This window comes from Eretmochelys imbricata, chromosome 7, assembly GCF_965152235.1.
Source record: "Eretmochelys imbricata isolate rEreImb1 chromosome 7, rEreImb1.hap1, whole genome shotgun sequence".
Taxonomy (NCBI): domain Eukaryota; kingdom Metazoa; phylum Chordata; order Testudines; family Cheloniidae; genus Eretmochelys; species Eretmochelys imbricata.
The window spans coordinates 99,176,651-99,195,721 of NC_135578.1; the positions used below are offsets into that span (position 1 = coordinate 99,176,651).

At 37.8% G+C, this 19,071-nt stretch overlaps 1 protein-coding gene across 1 annotated transcript in view; it reads left to right on the plus strand.

Annotated features, from left to right (window-relative positions):
* Nucleotides 1–19,071, plus strand: part of TCERG1L (transcription elongation regulator 1 like) — a 215,990-nt gene that overhangs the window by 154,243 nt on the left and 42,676 nt on the right. Inside the window, 3 exon segments of the mRNA XM_077822856.1 lie at nucleotides 5,055–5,149; nucleotides 8,201–8,289; nucleotides 14,994–15,148. Coding sequence (XP_077678982.1) covers nucleotides 5,055–5,149; nucleotides 8,201–8,289; nucleotides 14,994–15,148 — 339 coding nt within the window.

The following is a 19,071-nucleotide window of genomic DNA, read 5'->3' on the forward strand; positions in this document are numbered from 1 at the left end:
ACGATATATATAAATAAATATGAATAAGAATCAAAGAGCTGTTGACCAATTTTGAAACCAGAAGAGTGATCAATACTAAATAAATAAATAAAACATAAAATAGCTTCTTCCTTGGATCATCCAAGTCAGAAGCAAGAACTGGAGGAAGGGCTATTGTGATTTCCCCCTAAACTGTGAGGAAAAAAACCACAATCCCCATTTTATTAGGCATCCATGTACAAAAGATTTTGCCTCACGTTTTCTTGCTTCTGATTATAATTATGTAATTAGGAGTATTTAGTTAGTTTACCTTTATAGTCATCTAGTGTCTTGACTATTCCGTCATGAAATAATTCTGTTTTCCATACAGGGATTATTTCATGACAAGAGCATCAGCGTTTGTGGAAATCCACAAAGCAAGGAGTACTTAGACATGTTATATTTTATACTAGCGTTAGCCCTCAGAGAGCTATTGAATAAGTTATTCTGTGCTAGAATAGGCAAAGCATCAGAGCCAATTTTGTGTGTAAAAAGCCCTGAGTACTCAGGTTAACCCACACACCTCTGAAGTTGCAGCAAAATCAATGTCTGTTAAAGGAATATCTACTACAAAAGGAAATTTCTCCAGCTTCTTCTGCAGGCACATTGAGAATATTTAATTTAAAAATCCCTATCATTGGGGGAGGAATTTATGAAAGTACATTTTGTTTGTCCATTGCTTCTGCAGTTTCAGATAAAAAGGTGAACATCTGGGATTTCACTGGTAAAATACCAGGCAGAGAACTAACCTATTGTGGTATTGAAAATAAAGAGAAAACAAACAACCAGAAGTTGGCTCTGAGACTGACACTGAAGAGAGAATCTGACTAATTGAAGGATATCATAGAGCAGAGCTAATGGACAGGAATGACTTTGTGAAACAATTCAGAAGAAATTGCAAATCATCTTCCTTGAGAAAGATTTCAGAGGTGTTAACTCTAGAACAGTGATAACATAATATCAGAGTTGAGTCTGGATTAGGTCCTCTTAAGTGCATCCTCCACATTTCTCTAATGATGGTGAGAGTCAGCTTGGATTGTCAAACATCACTTCTCTCTAGTCCTGTTCACAAACAGGTTTTGAAGGGTTTTTTTAATCTTTTTTTTTCCCCAAAACATATTTTTCAATCTAATGAGAACTTTTACTACAGATTAAGGAAAAGGACAAACAATAAAAACAAAAATAAAGTCTTCAGGAGAGAGAGTTGTGAGTGGTGGGGAGAGAGAGCCCCATGACTCACTCCATTACAGTCAGCAATAGAACCAAAACACAAAAAGCATAGTCCATCAGTCCAGGATGCCACTCCTTAACAAGACATCTCTCTTCAGTTACATATATATGCACACCACAGCCTCCTTCTCAGCATGTTTGAAGTTTCATCTACCAGAATCACTGTGGTGTTCCTTTTGATTTGGGAAACTTTCTGTATGTGAGATTCGCATGTTGAGAAATTAAATATGGTGAAACATAATTTGGAAATACTTACAGTCAAATTCATGCCAGGTGTGACTTCATTGTGTTACACTAGATATGAATCTTGCCCTTAATGCTTGGATCCAGTATTGACAGGTGTCTAGTGTAGGAAAATATATTTAGAGATTATTTGGATATGTAATAGCCACTCTGCACTCTTCCCTACTCTAATGGGGAAATCAATTGATAAATGTATTCAGTCTTCCTCCTGATTACGCATAACATTTAACAAGAGAACACCTAATCCAAATCCTTTTTGGAAAAGTGATTTCTCCATCATCCCCTATGATATATACTTTCACTTTGGCGGAGCAGTGTCAAATATTTACATGCGTCCAGCACTTTTTCTCCAGAGTGGTGTTCGCTTTCTTTAAAAAAATGTTTCTCGTTCATCATGGCTTTAATACAGTCTGGGGGAAACTTCAAGCTTCTTGTTTCCTAGAAGTATGGGATGCAAGCCCTTAGATTTGGGTGAAGGGATCTGTGAGAGGCTGTTATGTCAGACAGGCTGTTCGCAGCTCTAATCTCATTTTACAATGTTAAGCAAAAGCAGTGTGAGTGAGATGAATCTAAAAATCAGGTTCTCCTACCTGTTCATTTATGTACAAAATAATGGTTGTATTGTGATTTTGAGAAGTGTGTGCTGAGGGGAAGCACACTAGCAGTGGCTGGAGTCATTCTTCCTGTGAATAGGCAAATAGAAAGAGGAGTACTTGTGGCACCTTAGATACTAACAAATTTATTTGGGCATAAGCTTTCCTGGGCTAAAACTCACTTCATCGGATGCATGCAGTGGAAAATACAGTAGGAAGATATATATACACAGAGAACATGAAAAAATGGGTGTTGCCATGCCAACTGTCAATAGAATGCCAATGGGAAGACTTCACTGGAGAAATCATAGATAAAAGGAAAATGTGTCTGTTCCCTTACTAGGAGAGTAATGGTCAGACTGGAATTTTGTTGTGTATGCTTGTTTGTGTCACTTTGTTTTCTGTTATATGCTTGCTAACATGTTCACACTCTGGACTCTGAGTAACATTCATATTATTTGTGTGTAGTATTCTTGTATGTGGTTCTGCATTGCAATAATCATACTTTATCATGAATTCTCCAATAATTATTGCAAATATACCTTTTGTAAGATACTGAACAAAAATAAGAGAATATAGTTTGCAGATTGACAACCGTTTCTGGATTCCAAGCTAAGGTGGTTGGCAACAAGGGTGTTGGAATGCCCTTGTGGATTGCCCTCATCCCACCAAGCTGGATCTAAGATGGAAACATCTTTTCATCTTTATGTTATAGTGTTAACAGATCTCTTTGAGAGTTCAAGTATAAGCTATTGCTTGGACTATGAACAATCTGTTAATATTAGTAAGTGACAAAACAGAAAATGGCTATCTCATTGTGAAGCAGGCTTAATATTTGCCAAGGGCTCTCAGATGCACTGTAGTCCCAAAGAGTTGTAAGAAGATTCATTTCTGCATGATCCAGTTCTCCTTTTGATAATTTGTACAGGGCTGTCATGTGATCAGAGCTCTTCAGCTATGAATTCAGGAAAATATGGTAATGTTTATTTTGTATGTAAATGCTACTGCAGGAAATTTTAACTTTTGTATGTTGAAACATCATCACTGCTTGGTGTGATGTAGTGGAGGATTCCAAACAGAGAAACCTTACAGCTAAATATCCCTGAACTTTGGAGATCTGAACTTCCTGGTATGGGGTCCATTTGTTAGATTAGTAGATTTTAAGGCCAGAAAGAAGCATTAGATCATCTCTTCTGATCTGTGTATCACAGACCCTAGAATTTCATCCCTGCATTGAACCCAATAAGTTGTGTTTAGTTAAAGCATATCTTCCATATAGGCATCCAGTCTTGATCTGAAGTCATCCAAAGATTGAGAAGCCATCACTTCCTTTTGTAGTTTATTCCAGTGGTTAATCACCTTTACTGCTAAAAATTTCTAGTAAAACGTGGCAATCCTGTATCCAGATTTTGTAATACAGTATACAGGGCATGAATCTCCACTCACTCACTCACACTGGGGTAATTCCAATTAAGTCAATTGAATTTCAAAGGTTAAAGCTACTGGAAGTAAGAAGAGAATCACATCCAATAAATTGTGATTACTGAGTGCAAGTTAATGATGAAGGAATCAATAAATAGACATATCAGGGAAAGGAGAATGAGGAGAGACATTCTCTTTTAAGGATCAAAAATAGTCCAGATCTTATCTTTTCTGGAACTAAATTTGTCCATAAACAGGGTGAAATTTGTGCATGTGTGCGTAGGCCTGGCTGTCCACTCTGCTACTTACCAGTGTAACTTCATTGTCTTCACTGAGTGGCAAAATAGTATTGTAGGAAAGAGCCAAAGTGTCCTATCCTCCATTTTGAACACTTTTTATCACACAAGTCAGGGGCTAATTCTCCACCCCCTGCGCTCCTTATGTTGCCGTTTGCCCCTGTACAAAGTGAGTGTAAGATGCGCTATTCTGATATGGCATTATTTTACACCCAGTTTGCAGTCACATTGCTTGGGTGTAATTGATTAATAACACAAGGTACACAGCAGTAAATAGAATGAAATCTGTAGTGCTGAAGACCACACTCATTATGAACCTCCTGTCTTAAAGAACAACTTTAAGATATCCCCAAACTTATTGAATGCATCTTTATACTCCATATATTAGACCACTTCTGTTAAGAAGCCAGACTTCAGTTAGTCCCTTAAATGTTTGCTTAAAACAGTTTTCACTGTACTGAGGAGACGATAGCCCAACAAACTTTGGAGACAAATGAAATTCCAAAAGATTTTCCAGCTTCTTCCATGCTCTAAGCAGCTAAGGACAAATACAAGCTCTGATCATGCTTCCGTAGAAGACAAAGACCGTTTTGCCATTGACTTCCATAGGAGCAGGATGGAGACTACAGTACAATAAATAATCAGCTAGTTACAGTGTGTTTGAATGTATCACAGTAAAATGTATGAATTTATGTCAACAATTGGTAACGTAATATATTCCTTTCCTTATGTGTGGGGAGAGAGTTTTGAGGTAGGTAGGAGAAGATTCAGATCTCCATGGAGTTCTCCATATTTCTTGTTCTAGAAAAAACATGCTGTCATGAATTGGATGATGTCCTAGGATGGAATTCATAAACACATAGTCAAGCCAGCTCATAAATGCTTATATTTACTATATTTTCCAGCACTACAGGCTCATTGTTCTATCCCTGACCTAGCATTTTTAGTGCACCTTCACCCCAACACCTCAAAGTGGATTCAAGCAGGTCCTGGGATGTGGCCACATACTCTTGGAAACTGAATAGATCACTTCTATCAAACACCACAATCACTCTTTTTAAATAATGGAACATTTTGTCTCACCATCCAGCTTATTCCCTAATGGGGACTCTGTCTTTACAGCTAAACTCGAAGCTCCCAAGTGATAGAATATAAACTCTTGAGCTATCTCGGTGGGTAATTAGGAATATAATTATTGTGAATTTAAATATATATATCTATCTATATATCTATATATATATTTCCCTTACAGATAAAGGCAAAGAATCAAGCAGAGCCTCCTGCCCACCAACATTGATTTTGCATACCGACAGGAAAAGCAAGCCAACAGAGAATGATGAGGATAAGGTCTGTTTCTCATTATGGATTTTGTTCTCATTTTAAAAAAATTGAACTGCAGAAATCAGAGTGAGTAAAGGACTATCATAGGATCTGGAGCTCTTCCTGTCAAGACAGGATTGTTCCCTACTCTCTATTTTTCTAGAGATTTCTGTCAGATCTGTCCATTGTGGTACTTTATATATGGCCTCCTTTACTGTAGCATCTGAGTGCCTCCTAAGTATTTAAATACAGAAATAAGAATCTGTGTCTTTCTTCCTCACCAGACTATTTGTTGTTGTTTTGTTATTATTTACTTGTCTATGTTTGTGCATGAGTGAGTGGGTGTGGGGTATGTCTATGTGTGAAACTCAGCTGATGGAAAACTAAAGAGAAGAATAGAGTTCCCTATAATTCTGAAAGGTTTTAGTTTCACAGACATTGTGGGAGACTTTCTTTCTATCTACTCATCCAATCTCTCACTCAGTTTTGTAACCTTGTACATTCTAAATAGTGCTGGGGAGTGAAGGAGAGGAGACATTAAGGCAGCACTTTAATAGAGACCAGCTCTTTTTGTCCCTTTATTTGTGCATTTAAATGACTTGGAGAATCAGGATCTCCAAGGCCCCAGCTATCAAGCATCTAGAGATCCCCAAACTCCAGATGTGTGTGCAGAAACGTCCACAAGCCATGAGAGAGAAGTGCATGAGGACTCATTTTTAGGCCCCTACCTCACTGTCATTGCAACACTTCCCAATTTGATATCCTCTGTGTATGTAATTAATATACTTTTACCCCTTCTTAAAGATAATTAATGAGATCATTACATGAAGATGGTAATTTTATATATATGGATTACAACTGTTAATGTTCATTAAATTTTTATCTAATGTAAGATTAGAGATTAACAGCAACACTAGCATTGTACATATGTAGTATCTGTGTAGCTTTTTTATACCCAAATTCTTTCTCAGTGGATTGTAAAGGATATGGAGAAAGTCCAGAAAACAGCAATAAAAATGATTAAAGGTCTAGAAAACATAACTTATGAGGGAAGATTGAAAAAATTGGGTTTCTAATGCAAAATTGTTTAGTGTGGAAAAGAGAGGACTGAGAGGGGACATGATAACAGTTTTCAAATACATAAAAGGTTGTTACTAGGAGGAGGGAGAAAAAATTTCTCTCTGAGGATAGGACTAGAAGCAATGGGCTTAAATTGCAGCATGGGAGGTTTAGGTTGGACATTAGGAAAAACTTCCTAACTGTCACGGTGATTAAGCACTGGAATAAATTGCCTAGGGAGGTTGTGGAATCACTATCATTGGAGATTTTTAAGAGCAGGTTAGACAAACACCTGTCAAGGATAGTCTAGATGATACTTACTCCTGCCATGAGTGTGCGGGACAGGACTAGATGCCCTCTCAAGGTCCCTTCCAGTCCTATGATTCTATGATATAGGGCCTGAATCAAAGTCTTTTAAGATATGTAGAAAGACTTACTTTCCTCATGAAGACAATATGGAGATTAAACTGTTAGGGCCAAATTAGGGATTCATGTCTGTAATGAGTATGCTGGCATGGGACAGTCCTACCCTTATACTCAGCACCTCACCCTCCAGCACCTCCACAGTGTAGGTAACAATAATGAGTCCGCTTAGTCCCTTTGAGAACAAGAGGAGACCATTCCTGGCAGAGTCACACAACTCAAAGGTGATATGTGTGGCCAGCCTCTTCTCCTCCTCTCTTTTCTCCCTGCCCCACCAGTTTACCCCAGTAAGGCAGCGCTGCACAGAGAGCACCCTCAACCTTTTGGAAAGGTATAGCAAGTTCCATTGTTCAGTGTGTTTCATTCTCTCCACTCCCATTCCTATCCCACCTTCCCCCAGCACCTTGGAGACATTATGCTTTATGCAATCATAATGTCTACGTCCATCATCCCTCAGACTCTGCAGCTGATCCAGAGTGCTGCACTGGCTCTCAGAAGCATTATTGAATGCTTACAATTTGTAAAGCACTTTGAAGATTAAGAGCTCTGTCTATGTGCTTATTATTTTTTAATCATATCATCCTCTCAAGCATTGACACTGTATGGGAGCTATCATAGCATCTCCTTCCTCCATTCCATTCATTTCTTTAAGCTACTGATATAAATTGATTTTTAATGCTTAAAACACTTATTACCTGTAGCTTTCCAGACTACCTGATAAATAAATGTTTTGGAGATTGCCTGTCTGCAATTTTCAAATAGTTAACAGGTCTACATATGCCAGGCTTCCAGCCAAAGGGCAAAAATCTCAGTGCAATGGCTGGTAGCATAGGAACTGTTGTCAGAACATACACACAGGCCAGTGGAGAATCACTCTCAACAGCATTATTCTTGAGCAAAGTAATGCAAAATTGTCTACTAATAGGTGTTATTCCTAATAGTGACTGAATTATTAACTTATGCAGAGCACCCTCAACCTCCCTGGTGCCTGACTTCCAGCAGTTCCAGTTGCTTACCATGCAAACTGCCTCCTGCAACCATATGCTCTTCACTGCCAAACGGAAATGTTTTGCTGCCAACCCACGGCACAAGCACTAGCCCTCCTTCCCTTCAAGCCTTTTCCTCACACCTGTCCAGATGTGCAAGTTTTCCTTGCCCCTGCATGTTCCTTCAGAGCATTCTGCACTTTTCGTTGGCCTTCTGGTTCCAAAACCCCACCTGATCCTGAGCTTTCTGAGTATCCCAACCCACATGGTTGGTTGGTTTCCTTCTGTCTGATGATGATGTGGCCTATCCTAGTTATGGTGAAATGCACAAAATTATACACAGTATTCTAAGTGAGCTGGTACCTGTGCTGTATATGGAAGACTCTCTCTCTCAAGCTTTGCATGTGTAACGTTCCAAATAGGGCAGTTTTGTATTCTTTCCAATCTAACGTAGCTGGTTTAGAGGTAGATGGTTGTCTGTATGGCCTCCAGTGGTATAACGATGATTTAATAATCCACCTCCAGTTTAAACAGAGTTGCTTATATAATAGTAGCAGTCCTAAGCATCAGTTTCACTTGCTGACTAATTTTTGTGTCTTTCTATGTCAAGGATCATCCTTTGAAACTAGTAAATGAAGATGACAGCATATCAAATGGCAACAAGCCTGTGGCATCTACTCCTGTACCAGGGTCACCATGGTAAGTATATTCAGGATGAATAATAATGAATCATCAATATAATTGTTATTGCCAAACATATATTAGTGGTCTGTTTCTTTATGAGTGCATAATAGCAACAGTAATTCAATTCTGGATGTTTAACAACATTGCCCTATTTTCTTTTACAAAGTAGCGTTGTAGATTTACATCACTATTCATATAGCTACACAAAATGATAGGACATAGCCACATGTACAGTCTAAGACAGCTATCAAGCATTTATAAGAAAAGTTAAGTGTGCACCTGATACCAACTCAAGCTAAGAATCAGTTCTTATCTTCAGAATGTAAATGATTGTGGGGTTTTTGCTAGTTCATATCAAGTAGAGTTATATAGAACTTCAGCCTCACTAGCTTGAGCTCTGATCTTATCAGATCTCACAAATAAGGAGGGTCAGCTCTGGTTAGTGCTTGAATGACCTGAAAAGAAAACTTTGGTACTGCAAGAAATACTATTGATTATTTAGGGCCCGATCATTCTCATCTCCCAGTGACTTCAGTGGGAGTTGAGGAAACTCATTGTCTTACAGGTTTGTAATAGATCTCAGGTGATATTTATGAGTAAGTTGTGTCCTGTGAGCTTGTTTTTCTGGGCAAATCCCAATTCAGGCAATCTGCCTAACTAAAACCCCTCTGTGGTCTCAACTGGACAAAGATAATTCTTTACTTTCTGTCCTGAACTCTGTGTGTGTGTGTGTGTGTTTCTGTCCTGAACTCTGTGTGTGTGTGTGTGTGTGTGTGTGTTTTCTTTACCCCAGACATGGCTACATTTTAGTGGCAGAGAAAGTGATCCCTGTTGTTTTTCATCGGTCTGTAGAGATTTGTGGGATCTCTGGATAAAAGGTCCTATGTAAATATCTGTAATTATGATTTATTATTATATTGTGTCTTATTGCAGGTCAACATGATCTATGTACAGCATAATGCCATTATTAATCATGACCTATATTTAAGATTCTTGATAACCACTCCTCTCCATGACAGCTGCTACTATGTGTAAATGGTGATATCTAGGGAACCGTAACCATTTAAATCCAACAGTATCATAAGCCATTTATAGCATATTCTAGCGATCTATTTTTGTACAGTAGAGTCTGTAATCAACTGGAAACCTGCAAAAGGAATTCACAGCATTCCATCATCTTTAGCAGCTTGTGCTGAATGGTGAAAGGGCCATTCAGCACATCAGTTGAAATTGCACCTTTCTTTGGTCCTGATTTCTGATACCCTTACTCACAATGAGTAGTAATACCTTACTTTTCTAATAGTGCCATTGATTTCAATAAGACTATTGGATGAGCAAGACATTACTCATTGTGAGTAAGGGTATCACAATCTGGCCCTTTTTATTAGGTCCCACAATGACTAGCCCTATTACTGACAGTTGTCCCCTGCTTGATGTGACAATACCCAACATGCACCATGCTGATGCACTCAGATCCACCGTGAATCACACTGGAACATGGAGCATGCCTGTGTGGGGCGTCTATATGATTTACACCCTTTGGGATATAAAATAGTTCTTTAAGAACAAGTTTACAAAGCCATGCCAAATAGTTAAATACATTAACAAGTTCAACAAAAGCCTGGAATTTACCTCAACCCCTCTCCACCTGTAGGTTGGCTCCATGCTTCCGCAGGATTCCATGGTTGATGTGACATCACTAGGTGTATGCTGGGGTGTCATACTGGAGAAACCTGAGTGGGGCTGGAGGTTGTGCCTCTTAAAACAAACCAAAAGGTGAGTTTTCAATTGTTAATGTGCTGCCAGTCCCTCTTAGTCTTGTAGGGCATTCAGCACAAAGTGCCAAAGGCAATGGAATGAGCTAATTCTGAGCCCCATCCTGCACTTCTTATTCAGGCAAAACAATTGCAAAGTAGGGTGAAGCCCTCCATTGGCTGGTCACCTGAAAAGAAGAAAAGTAAGCCACTTGTTGTGCTTTGTAAAAGCATTGATGTACATATATTGTAATGTGGATATTTAAAATCTATGGAATCTCATTAGTATATTTTACATACAATGTGTTGAATTTAAAAGTATTTTAAATAAATATAGTTCCTCCACATATCCATTGAAATTGACCAATTTTACAACATAAAATAAATATTTTACTTTGATTTTAAATATATGTATAATACATTTCATAGAATGAATAACAAATACATGTGAAGCATATTATTTGACGTTAACATCCCATTATGGTGAATACGAGCAATTTGTGATTCTTGGAGCTGTTGTTGCAGGCAATCTGTACACAGACTCAGGCAGAAAAAAAAGTATTGGTTTACATGGGACTCACATTTGGAAGTTTATACACCCCACAACTATAAAGGCTAGAAATTTAGGCCCAAATTCACCAGTCCACTCTGACTGCTTTGCACTGCTTGGACAACTAAATTTAGCTGGTGAATTAAGCTGGGTTTACACTAATTTTTTTACATCAAAGTGACTTGAAAGAGATGGAGCACACTGTGAATCTCTACTTTAAATCTTTTAGTGAAAGCTTTAGATTCTGGTGTAGAATTCTGTTTCAAGTGCTGCTGAATTCTGTGGAAAATTCAGCAGCCATGGAATCACAGACAACAGACAACATGTTTCTTGTCTGCAAAAACAGCAGTTCAAACTGTAACTATTTATGCCTGTCTTCCTTTGTCTTCCGACAGTTAGCAATTACAAATAGCTATGAGAGCTGTGAACTTGTTTCATCAGTCCCAGTGGGATGTTAATCATGAAGCCTAACAATAACAATTTAAAGGACAACATTAACTACTTCAGTGATGCATTACAACAGAAACAGTCCATTAATTTACTTACCCATAGATACCACAGTAGTCAGAGATGGAAAACGATTGCTTAGTCACTTTACACATCCCCTGGGGCCACTTTTTTCTCTATACTATATTTATGTTTCCAGTGGTTTGTCCGGTCTATTTTTAAAGGTCCCAAGAAGTTAGGCTTCCATCCCCTCTCACTATGGATGACTTTTCCACAGCCTTCATCATTAGGAATTTTTGTCCAATATTTTTCAGCCGGAATTTTCCCTTCCTTAATTTCATTCCATAACTCCTAGGGAGAATTTCCGAGCTGAATGGAATTCTCCATGAGAAGAGGACAGAAGAAAAGGTTAGCTGCCAAGGTCCCAATCCTGCAAAGACACATGCTTAACTTTATGCACAGAATAGATCCATTGATTTCATGAGGACCATGAATAGTGCATAAAGTTCAGGAAGTGTTTTCAGGGCCTGAAATGGAAGGGGAGCAGAGAGGGAGTGAGAGAACTTCAAGGGCTAGGGACAGGGGAAGAGGGAAACAGTCGGTGGAAGTACAAGAGGCCACTGGAGAAAGAACAAGATGAAGAAGGGAGAGCCAAAAGGGAAGGGACTGCTTCCACTTTTTTCTTCTCCACAGTTTGATTGACCTCTGATGGTATCAAAAGGACTTGAGGTAACTTGGGCACCCAACTATTGTTTATTGCTCAGAGAAGATCATATATTAATGAGACCAGAACACTAATGTCTGACTAAAATTTAAGGACTTCAGGTCTCATAAACATTTCTTGGCCTCCACCTGATGAATAAATTCCAATAAAAAGGAGAGATTAGAGCAGGGCAATAATTAGCCAGATTTGTTTATATGACTAAACAGTTCTCAGAAATATTAGTTAACCCTGCCTAACTGCCACATAAATACAGCATATAATATATTAAGGTTATTTTCTTATATATTTAAATGTCATTATTTTAGTTAGATAATAATTTCAGTATAAAGAACATAGCATCATCTGCACTTTCAATTTGTGATCTGTGACTGACACCAAATACCATATTTCCCCTTTTAGATAATGAAGTTTTTATTTTGCCAAAGAGTTACAGGTGATATGTAATGTGGGGGAAGGAGGTACTAATTTTAAATTAAATGTCAAATTGGGTTAGTTATGGAAAAATGAAAAGGTTTCATGAGGGACCTGCCATTTGGATCCATTTTTGCAGCTCCCTGGAGATGCTTACTTGGTCTTTCAGTCAGGTGTGGAAATGTGCCATTTCCATTTTAGCAATCGCCTTGTTTTTATTAGATAAATGCTGAGACTCCAGATGGCCTAGCAGTACACTTCAAATGGCTAATACATTATCGGCCTCAAATGTGGTCTCCCATCACCCAAAGTGACAGAAACTGTGTGTGAGATCAGAGACTTTGAACTTGTGCATGGGAGAAGTAACTATTAAATTATTAGAGGGCAGGATCAACAGCTTTTTGAAAATAGCCTTGTTCTCATCTCCTCCTGGCCAGAGATGCTGATGTGCACAATTGGCAGAGGCTGAGACTGTCCTAAATGTGTATGATGGCATGACTGTGACACTCACAGTATACTGGCTTCCTGCTTTTGAAGTACATCATGAGCTCCACGTAGCACTCCTATGGGGACAGATTCTGCAAAAGGGCTGAATGAGCTCAGTTGCCATTAAAGCTAATTACAGTTGAGAGTGCTCAGCATTTTGTGGGAGGCATGCACCATTTGACACTATTGGGCCCATTATCCACAGATTTAGGTAAAGGGAGAAATGGAACCATATTATTAAATAAATCAGTTAACTGCTAATGACTCCCTTCTTCTCCCTAATGCTTGGCTTCTAAGGTGCCTGCCAGTAGGACTGTGGTATTTATGATAGTTTGGTTTTTTGTTCCTAAAGTCTTCCATCAACTCTATCCTGATCTATTGTGAGCCAAAGACTAATGCTTAATGGTACATTTAGAGTTCTTGATCTGATTAACGGTGTCTGTGATAGAACTGAGAACTGTAGCTCTGAGACACAAAGTACCTAATGTTGTTTTCACCTAATTATTACCACATAAAAGAACAGGTCAGCCATTCTGGGATGCTATTTTCAGAGTTGAAGCATTTGTATATTATAATAATATGAAAATCATTAAAATATTTTCAGGTCCCCACTATTCATTTTAGCTCCAAAGATACGAGGGACTTGCATCAGGGATAACTACAACTGAGAAGTCAACAGTTTTGTGTTCACTTCCAACTTTGTCTTCTATCTTGGGAATGCACATAATTTACAATGCATCCTTAATTACTTTTATTTTCTTACTTTTACCAGTAGAACACTTCTTGCCTCTGTTTTCTGCACTATAAAGATATACAGTCTCCCTTTAGGCTGCTCCAAAGGTTATATATTTTTTATTACCAGGACAGGCAATCAATGGTGCTCTCTTACTATTAGTTCACAGAAAACTTCAGATTATCCAATAATAGTACTTAGCATTTATATATCACTTTTTATGTTCTCAGTCTTTTACACAGAACAGATTTCTTTTTAAGCATGTCTTTTTGATAGCTGTATTCCCCTGTGCCATTGAGAACTGCCAAGTGGTGGAGAGCTTGCATTAATAAGCTCAGTTCTTGCCAGGTATTTCTGATTCAAGGAGGTCAGGAGCTGGCCCTTTATATGTATTTTAGAATGGCATAGTGCATATTTGTTGTATACTACTTTTCTTAAGTATTCACAAAGTACAGGCTTCAGATGCATATACTATATGTCTGTAAAAACTATACATTTAATCAAGTGCATCCGGGTTTACTTGAATATCCATCACTGTGATATTGTACCTATTATTAAAATAATTGGAGTACTTGTGGCACCTTAGAGACTAACCAATTTATTTGAGCATAAGCTTTCGTGAGCTACAGCTCACTTCATTGGATGCATAAAGTGGAAAATGCATGCATCCGATGAAGTGAGCTGTAGCTCATGAAAGCTTATGCTCAAATAAATTGGTTAGTCTCTAAGGTGCCACAGGTACTCCTTTTCTTTTTGCGAATACAGACTAACATGGCTGTTACTCTGAAACCTATTAAAATAACGTATTTCCTGTTTTAAAAAGGAAATGTAATGTAAGGAACTAAGTTAATGCAATGCTGAGGCTGACATTTAAATTGCACAAGTCAGGAATTTCTGGTTTGCATAGCAATTGTGGCTTGGTCACATTGCGTATTTGATCCAAAAGCCCAATTATATCAATCAATGGGAGGGGTTTTTTTTAATTGATTTCAGTGGACTTTGGATCAGGCTCTTTCTGTCTTTGTGGCATGGAACTACTGGGTTTGGCTGGGATCCATGGCCGTGGAGGCCTAATGGTATTCTGGCTAGGCCTTCTACCTCAGAGGCAGCCACATGAGGTTTCTGTGGCTGCCTTCTATGCAACGGCAAACCCTCTGAATCTATCATATCTGGGTGTTGAGTAGACATTGACTATGCAAAACAGCTTGAGACCTCTGTGGTTCACCATCTTCACAGATACATTTTGAAAATGTGAAATATAATCCTTTACCATGGCCTCAATTGTTACAAGCATCATTCTTTTACCTTGTTTCTATTTTTTGTTTGTTTGTTTTTGTTTTTTCCCTGTTGGGGGGAGAGAGAGAGTGTGTGTGTGTGCGCGCCCGCGTACTATTCTGACCACTGATAATGACATTTTATTAGTATGGGGAGAAATTTCCTTAGTGCAGAGACCTTAAGTTGGATAGGGCTATCAGCCTGGCCAGGCTATCAGCCTGAGGTGAATTTCACCCAGGTTGTATAAGACTATGGAGAATATTGAGTTAGCGATGAGTATAATATCTTGTTTCTATGTGTATGTGAGATTATCTAAGCATAGTTTATTAATTAAAATAGGTGTGTAGTCTGGACTGGAGATGACCGAGTCTTCTTCTTCAACCCTACAATGCAGCTGTCAGTATGGGAGAAACCAGTGGATCTAAAGAATCGTGGTGATATTAATAGAATCATTGAAGATCCACCTCATAAACGCAAGCTGGAAACTTCAGCAAGTAATTAAAGCTGTGATTATTTGCATATATTTAAAATCAAATGCTAAATGAAACTTTATTGTTAAATATATTAAGTGAAAATGATCAGGATGATGATTTTCCTGTTGGATTTGTGTAAAGTATTTTGTTAACAGTAATGCTGCTTAGAAAATCTTTATTTACACTGAAATTCTAACATTTGTATTGGAGTTATCTCATTGTTAGCAAGGAAGTAAAAAATAGGTGGCTTATTATTCTGAAAGAATCTTTGATTTAAAAAATAACACCTGGAAGACTTTGTTTTTACCTTTAATGCACGCATATTTCCACAAAGTACATTGGGAATGCGTTAGCATAGCATGATTTCTGCAAATGTCTTATTGACCATGCTACCAAAAGCAGTTGTACAGTAATAAATGATTATTTAACCCAGCTGTAAGAAAATAATCCCCAAAGTAAATCTCTGAGGACTGCTGAAAGGTTTGGCAGACATGTGGGTACCACAATCCAAACATGGCTTCGCCAGTCAACCCTCAGGCACTGTAGATTTTGGAATGACATTCTTGGTGTTGACTGAAGAGAGAACTTGCTTTGCAGTAGTGCATGTTAAGTGTTTCAAATGTGTTTTTTTAAAAGATCACTTCTTGGAGAACCAAGATTTGCCATCTGGTCTGCCATGAAGAAGATCAATTTGATGAACTAATTTCCCCTGCCCATCGCTATCCTTTACCACCCACTTCTTTCAGCTTTTCTGCTCACAGCTCACTCACTGTATTTCTAATCTACCACCCCCTATTTCATTGCTCACTCAGCCCTCAGTGGTGCAGCAATTACTTACATTAGTGGCCACTTATAGGAGTAGTCCCCACTGAGACAACTCATGTCAGTATTTGCTCAGTAACATAAGCTAGGCCCTCAGTCTCCCCCTTTACCAGTTATTTAGCCTTATAAAAGTAAATACTTCTCCCTAAAAACATGCTTTGCCAGCTGATGGCTGTCTGCCCTGGGCTATTACTGGTTTCCACTCCATTTAGTGTTGCTTCTTGATCTGTGTGATAATTCTTGGCTGCAGCTGAGGGAGTTGGGCTCAACACAGACCTCAGCTGTTTCCCTCTTCTTCCCTCTCCCCAATGTGGTACTTTGACAGGTGGGGTTTTTTTTTGGTTGAAGTGGCAAACCACTGGAAAGATTAAACCATGCTGTCTGGACATTAGCACTGGGTGAACAACAACTTTTCTGCCCTTGTTAGGAACAGGGCTACATGCAGACCAATTATTTGAAGCACTGTTCATATTTAATTAGCTGTTTGGATTGAGGGATCATCACCACCAGAACATATGGATTGAATAATGTATTTCATAGTATAGTTACACTTGCAAAGCTCCTTTAATCCATGTCTATACTTTAGTGGTGAGATCCATGAAGAAGAAGAAGAAAAGTAAACTTAAACATTATTTTTGAAAATATAATACTTTGTAACTAAGTGAAAACAATCCCCACATTTCCCATGAAGGTATGTCAAGTGAGATTTATTTTTCACTGATGATGAAAGTAAAAAAACACAGTAAATTTTAAAGGACACAGTGAATATTGTTGATCCACAAACAATTCTCAGTGGACTACTCCTAAATAGGAGTTGTGAGGATGAACTGAGGATATGAAAGGGTGTTCCTCCAAGTTGATATGAGTAAGTGATAATCAGGACCTTTGTTGTAAAGGTTTGATAGAAAAAATTCCATGGACTGTTACTATAGAGGAAGTGTTAGTCTTTAAGATGCCACCGGACTCCTTGTTGTTACTATAAGGGATATATTTATATATCACTTAACATCATTTAAGAGATGAGTTTCTTGCCTTTATAGATATAAATTCAATTTTAAAAGAGACTTGGAACAAAATCAAAGCTTTCTTCATTTGAAGCAGACAACTTTCTGATAAACACAGTGACAAAGGCTCCAAGACCAAATCTTCTGAAGTTTCGGTTCAAAAGCACAATGCAACATAAGTTTTGTTTAGCAATAGCAATAAAAGTGTAGGGCATTCTGGAGAATTAATTAATGACTGGGTATGTGGGGATGATAACCCAAGACAAAACTGAGGGCCATTATCCATAGCCTATCATTAATCCTCAAAATGTCTTTGTGCCAAGGCCATTGTTGGTACATGTTATTTAAGAAATTCCTTTTCTGTTGTGTGTCCTATTCTTTACATGCTATTGTGTGTGTGACATTATGCCTTGACTATTGTGTCAGGTTATTCTGGTGAAATATAGCTGGATTTTCATTGTTGCTAATAGTTTGCAGCTTCCATTGATCTAAATGGGATTTGTATGAGTATTTCAGAAAATCAGGTTATAATTAGTATATATTAGCTGATGAGGTAAAATAAATTATTTGTCAGCATACCCATTAGCTGAAAATCTTGAGTAAATAAATAAATCAAATAAGCTATATTTTTGTGAGATATGTAAGAAATGTACTCAGTTTAGTTGCTGTTGCTGGGTTTAATTATTTTTTTTTAAATCAAAGGCACACAAAAATATGAGCAAACATAATTATTATGAGAGTATCATAGGTTATCAGCATATCACTGTCCTAAAAGATCAAGTGCATTTGTAATTCAGGGATGACTGAAAGATTAGGCATTTATTAATTATTCCACCTTTGTTAAAAATTAGTTCTTACTAATTTATGAAGGTGTCAGGATTCTTTACTAATGGGTTCACACTGGGCCATTTCTCTCAATCCAAAACTGGGCAAAATTTCCATTGTCTTTGAAATCTATGGGAGGAGTTGAAGTAAGAACAGGGTAAGGAATGTATGGTTTAATACAATATACTCAGCTGCTTAGAGACTGAAGACCTCATTCTCCACTCCTCATTACCAGCTTTACACTAGTGTAACTCCGTTGTCTTGAATGGAGTTACACTAGCATCACACCACTGAAACATAATGGAGAATCTGGAATTATATCAATTTAGGTAGTGTCAGGATCCTGGGCGAAGGATATTTAGGAAGGATATTTTTCTTCTTCCTAAAATGCATGCAGTAACTATACATTATAAGAACATAAAAATTACTATTCTGCGTGAGACAAATGGTCCATCCAACCCAGTATCCTGTCTTCTCTCTTATACGCCCCCCTCAATTGTCTCTTTTTCAAGCTGAACAGTTGTCTTTTTAATCTCTCCTCATATGGAAGCTGTTTCATACTTCAATCATTTTTGTTGCCCTTCTCTGTACTTTTTCCAGGTCTAATATACATTTTTTTGAGATAGGGCAACAAGAACTGCACACAGTATTAAAGGTGGATTTATATAGTGGCATTATGATATTTACTGTGTTATTATCAATCCCTTTCCTAATGGTTCTTAACATTCTATTAGCTTTTTTCACTGCTGCTATGTTTCTTAGATTTACAGTTTATATATCTGTTTCATAGCAATGATTAACAGAGAGATGGTTTTCTTTGGAGAACTAGATTGGGGTCTTATAACTGTTTTTCAGTCGATTTTATATATCCAACTTTCAGTTGCTTCAGACCTTTGCATATTCATTGGACTGTCATTGATCAATACTTTTCCTGGCCCTATTCAGATGTAAAATGGAAGAATCTTACTACTTCAGACAGGACTCATATTCTTTCTACTTGCTTTCCCTACATACGTTATTCAAGAAACATGGTCTCACATTGAGATTAATAACATTTGCAGTATATATCTTCTAGTCAACTCTGAGAGGGCTATCTATGGTGTGATAAACTGTTTTGTAGATATTCAGTCTAAGATGTTTGCTAACTTGTTGAAGCTTAACTCAGATAAGAGACAATTGATTTTTATTTGACGTTGATGCCTGGTGAGCATGGCTTTTTTTTTTTTTTACTAGAGATGCCATTTTGTAGAAATGGGATTGTGTTTGCCCAATCAGCCCTGAATCTCGGGTCAT